Source organism: Cystoisospora suis (genome assembly GCF_002600585.1).
Source record: "Cystoisospora suis strain Wien I chromosome Unknown contig_2810, whole genome shotgun sequence".
Taxonomy (NCBI): domain Eukaryota; phylum Apicomplexa; class Conoidasida; order Eucoccidiorida; family Sarcocystidae; genus Cystoisospora; species Cystoisospora suis.
This window is the reverse complement of record NW_027155606.1, coordinates 1-4,728: the sequence shown is the minus strand read 5'-3', so window position 1 is coordinate 4,728 and position 4,728 is coordinate 1. Positions and strand designations below refer to the sequence as shown.

General features: G+C 50.7%; 1 protein-coding gene across 1 annotated transcript; it reads right to left on the bottom strand.

The window, feature by feature from the left end:
* Window positions 1–4,525, bottom strand: CSUI_005790 (h aca ribonucleoprotein complex subunit 1). The gene is made up of 5 exons (XM_068065960.1): window positions 4,358–4,525; window positions 3,885–3,944; window positions 3,095–3,173; window positions 2,390–2,549; window positions 1–1,632 (listed from the first exon to the last, which is right to left on the bottom strand). Exons 1-5 carry the CDS (start codon window positions 4,493–4,495, stop codon window positions 1,590–1,592), a joined length of 480 nt encoding a protein of 159 aa, XP_067922060.1. The 5' UTR covers window positions 4,496–4,525; the 3' UTR covers window positions 1–1,589.
* Window positions 4,526–4,728: the final 203 nt, after the last annotated feature.

Genomic DNA, 4,728 nt, shown 5'->3' with positions numbered 1-4,728 from the left:
TTGTCTTGATGTATGAAGCCCATATCGTCAACTACACATAAACCTGGGGGAGCTGAGCTGACTTTTTCCTCTGTACGTCACCCGGCTCTCTCTGGAGAGACGGATCAACTTTGGCGTCTGCTAGATGAATGTACTTGGAGCTTTTGATGTACCGAGCACAACACGACGAACATTTCACTCACATATGCCAAAGGGAGAGGCTCCACCCAGACAACTTTGGTGTTTTTCCATGTGAAGTCGCGCAACTCAATTACTGAGAAGGCACATCACCTGTGCGCAGAGAATACTTGAAACGTCAACCGATAGACCGAAGGAGAGTGAGACACAAGAAAGTAGAAAGTGAGTAAGGTGTCAAAGGTACGTCTCTGTATCAAAGCAGAAGAGATAGAGATCTCCTGCATAGCATCACGCCGTCTGGAATACGTATGTATGGCCATCACACAGAGGAAGTTCGTGTGGCTCAACAACCCCGCCCTCCAAGAAAGAAGCGACTCAACCAACTTCCCCAACCGTAGTAGTCACACGTGTTTCACGTGTCCTACATCCCAGGTATACATTTGGCTGCCTACACTTCTCGACCTTTACTCCTCAAAGCAATGCGTGACTGGCGCCAACAACGAGGACGCGAGCCGGCTATGCTACACCCCCACCTCCCTCAACCAACCACATCACCTCGAGATGGTAGAGGAAGAAACCTCGGTCAGTCTCCCATCCAGTCGACTGACTTACATAGTCGTGCATTCGGGCGCGAACAGTAGTAGTCGTGCTCAGAGACCCTTTGCCTAGAGATGAGTGCTCGGAACCCAAGGGACACAGAGCTTCCCTGAGGTACGCACTGGTGATGCGAAATCTCAACCTGAGGATGGCATAACCGTTCGACAGCGATTCAGGCTTCAAGAACGCACTGACATCTAGGTAGTCAAGGCAACATCGAAAACAACCCTAACCCACAACATATGTGCTTCGCCCGAGCATCGTCAGTCGGTATGTGCGAAGGCATCTGCAATCTCCCTCACCCCCCTGTAAAAGAACGGACTAAGTCACTCTGAGCAGTGAAGGATGCTCGGGGCTGAGTATAAGAGATCAAGAAACCCTTGGATTCTTTGAGCTTACTGGAAAACAACCACAAAGAAGAAACCAACGTAGGGAAGAAACTCTTATGCTGACTCTTCATTCTCCCCAAAAATCGCGAGCGCAGCAATACACTCCTGACCGAGAGAGTTGATGGAGCAGCTCAGACGACAGCCTCATACTCCCCCGTCAAAGATCAGAACTTCTGTTAGTCGGGCGCCGTCATACATGAACCGTTCCACTTGACTCACACAGGAACAAGAGGCGAGTCATGTGCGGTTTCTCAGTTCGTCGGGGACCTCAAGGGCAGCGATGGATAGAAATAGAATGCCACCCTTGGAGAAGCTCCGGTCTCTCCCCCAGGTGACCAGTGGCGAAGAACTAGGATAGAGAGGAAACACACATAGCCGTCTTCGCTCTAGTCTTTGGTTTCAGTCCACTCGAACTCCACACGATCCGCGAGCGTTCAAGGCTATGGAGTTATCGATGAGACAGAAAAGAAGACACCGCGAGCTTGTTTATGCACCCCGACCGCGCCCTCGGCCACCACCGCCTCCACGGCTGCAACGGGAAGGACAACAGAAGAGGACAGAAAGGTAGACGTCGAGTGGTCGGCAAAGACAGAGACGACTCCTACCACGGCGACTTGTGTGAGAGTCCATGTTGTGTCCGGATATCTCCCGTGTTGCTAGTCTGCCTAGGTGGATGTGTTGTATTTTCACAACACGCACTAGAAATACACACTGGGCCGTAAGCACTGTGATAGAAAGGAGCGGTCGCACATCAGCCTGGTCTGAATCAGCGCCATTCAGATGTTGCAACAACTGATTCACTCGACGCTCGAGACTTCACCTACGACCCAGGGAACGGAGAAAGAGGTGGCGGCGGTCCCATATAAGTAACAAGTCCGGCTGCGAGGGATGGAAAAGGGAAGAGGTGACGGTAGCTGACAAATCAGCTTGAGGCTCAAGATGATCTCCATCTCTGCGAAAATGCCTATACATGCCTTTATGGCTCTATCAATACGGAAGTACTCCAACAATCGCACCACCTCCGCACAGTAGCTGTGTTTCTTCTGCAAGAAACCCTTCCGTGATTCAGCCTCCTCAATCTCCCCCTCACAGACACAACCGTGTGCATACAAGAATCAGAAAGTACGAAACTGGATCCACAGTGCTTCATTTGCTCGGTGAGTGTAAAGTGATTCAGTAATCTGGCGAGAACTTGAAGGACATATCCATCATTCTCAAGGGTACAGACACCACCATAGAGGCCAACTAGCCAAGAACAACAACACTTTGAAAAGACTAATCTTTACCTGAAAGATCCACGTGCTGCAAAGCCTCCTCCGCCTCTACCGCCACCACCACCCCGTCCAAAGCCACCGCGTCCACCACCACCACCACCTCGTCCGAATCCTCCTCCCCGACCCCCGCCGCCGCGTCCTCCCCCACGACCTCCTCGGCCACCGGCACCGTCTGAGAGGAGTAACAGGAAGTCCACCAACACCCACACACGAAAAGCTTCTTTAATGTACGCATGCAATGAAGAATTAACTCCAGGAAACCAGGGAGCGTTCTCCGCATCATACCGCCGACCAGATGTTTTGATGTCTAGACTTCAAGGCTGAGACTTGCACTGATTTCACCGCCTGAGACGGGAGTCAATCTTTGGCGCAGCGAACGCTGGCGCTCAGGTGAATCGGACAGCTTCCGATATAGAAGAATGGAGTATATTGAGATATCCGGTAGGAGACTCTCTAAGCAGGTCTGAGAGAATCTCGGAACTACAGCCAGAGCTGCCGATATTTGAATTCGCAGCTGAAGTACTTCGAACAGAAAACAGACCTACAAAGTGATGAGACAAGACTGAAATCAGTGGAACTCAGCCCAGCCCCAACCCAGGCAATCCGACGTGTCAAGAGTGACATCGGTGAATCCCTCATAACAAAAGCATCGCTTGGGCCAGCAGCTGAGCGTGATTCCTCCTATGGTCATTGACGAACCTCAGCCAGTTGGCTTACCTTTCTTCTGTCCCTTAGCAATGGGAGGCTTGGGCAGGAAACGGCTTAACGGCAACATCTGCTGAGTATCAATGAAAAACTGCAGTCACCCAACCCAAATGAAGAAAAGACATCACAGCAACTAACTTAGAAACCCAATACTCACCCCACAGGAGGGCCGACGAATCGGCAAGAGTGGCCCCACCAGCAAACCCGTATGTATTGTAGCGCCGGGGATGTTTTGTTTTCTCTTTCCTCTCCGGATTCTCCCCTCCAAGTGGCTCCTCAGTGACTCATGCCCGGATGTTTAGCTGACTGATTAGCGAGGGGCTACACGTATGTCTACAACAAGAGGGAGTGAAGAAGAACTCACGCGGAACGGAAGAAGAGACGAGCCGAAGGATTCCTACCCTACTTCACGGATGCGCTCAACACTAGCCCTCTCTGCGGAGGGCGGCGTGGAAAGTCTCCAGCGATGATAAGAGAAATGCAAGTCCCTACGAATCCCCCATCGTCCTGGTCTGATTTCATTGCCAAACACGTATGACTGCTTGGAGGGAACATCAACGCTAACTGCAGACTGTACCTGCGGACTGTGGAAGGCATGAACGCTAGCCGTGTCTAGATACAGTGCAAATATATACGCCGCACACCTCGGAGAATAACTCACTCACGAGGTTGATTTAAGTACTTCCTGCGTCGCATATGAGCCTTCGTGCTGTCCTCACTCCATGGATTGTACATTCTCCATACACGTGCGATATCGCCTGTACTAGTCGCTACATACACCAGCAGTCCTTCTTCAGCTCACCTTTGTTCTAGGCTTGACAGAACTGGCCTTGATGCCCTCGTTCAGACGAACGGAGAAGATCTAAGAGAGAAGAGAACCACACCACTGCAAGCGGAAAGCCTTCTTCGGCACTGAGAGAAACATGCTGTGACCGATACATCTCTTCGACCGTTTTCCAGAGGTTCCTTACTAGGTAAGAATTTTACGAGAAAAGAAAGCAGGTCCTGGATGACAACCTATGATGTCAATCAGCTATTAGAGAAATAAGCAAGAAGTCCAGAGAACAAGAAAATCCCTCTGCACCAGTCGATCACACGGGTCGACACTATAGCACAACATACATTGCTACAAACATACCTTGCTACACATACAGAAGACCTCCGTCACAGCACCACGACCCAGACACTCTTCCCGTTACTGTAACAAGGTAGTCTACCCCGCAACTGGCCCGCCACATACTGCAGGCAAAGAAAGGATTTCCCCTTCTTTCCTACCATTTCGTTGATCGGCCCAAGGATCTCATCCACTTTGCCGATTTCTTCTTTGTTTTCAAGGAAGACACGACCGTTGAAGTAGGGTACTTGCTGAACCAGAGTTCCCTTGACTACGAGTTGAGATTCACACGCATGCATAACCTCCCAGTGCCGAAGANNCCCCTGCTTCTGCAAACATCACAGGTTTATACACAACGCAGAAAGGACAAGCTTGGATCAAGATCATCGCGGCGCCAGTGCAACTGCTACCTGTACATCTACTCGAGATCTGCGCCTAGACATCTGCACTCCATCCACAAGCACACAGTCGTCCTTTTCTAGGGAACGATTGTTAACGATTGCCTGTCAAGAAGATTGTCCTGTGTGTCTGT

Excerpts from the sequence above, each read along its gene's own strand:
- CSUI_005790 (XM_068065960.1), bottom strand. The coding sequence starts at position 4,495 with ATGCATGCGTGTGAATCTCAACTCGTAGTCAAGGGAACTCTGGTTCAG. Across the intron at positions 3,945-4,357 it reads TTGGGCCGATCAACGAAATG|ATCTTCTCCGTTCGTCTGAA; the intron begins GTAGGAAAGAAG and ends CTTCTCTCTTAG. Across the intron at positions 1,633-2,389 it reads GCAGCACGTGGATCTTTCAG|CCGTGGAGGCGGTGGTGGCC; the intron begins GTAAAGATTAGT and ends TTCCCGTTGCAG.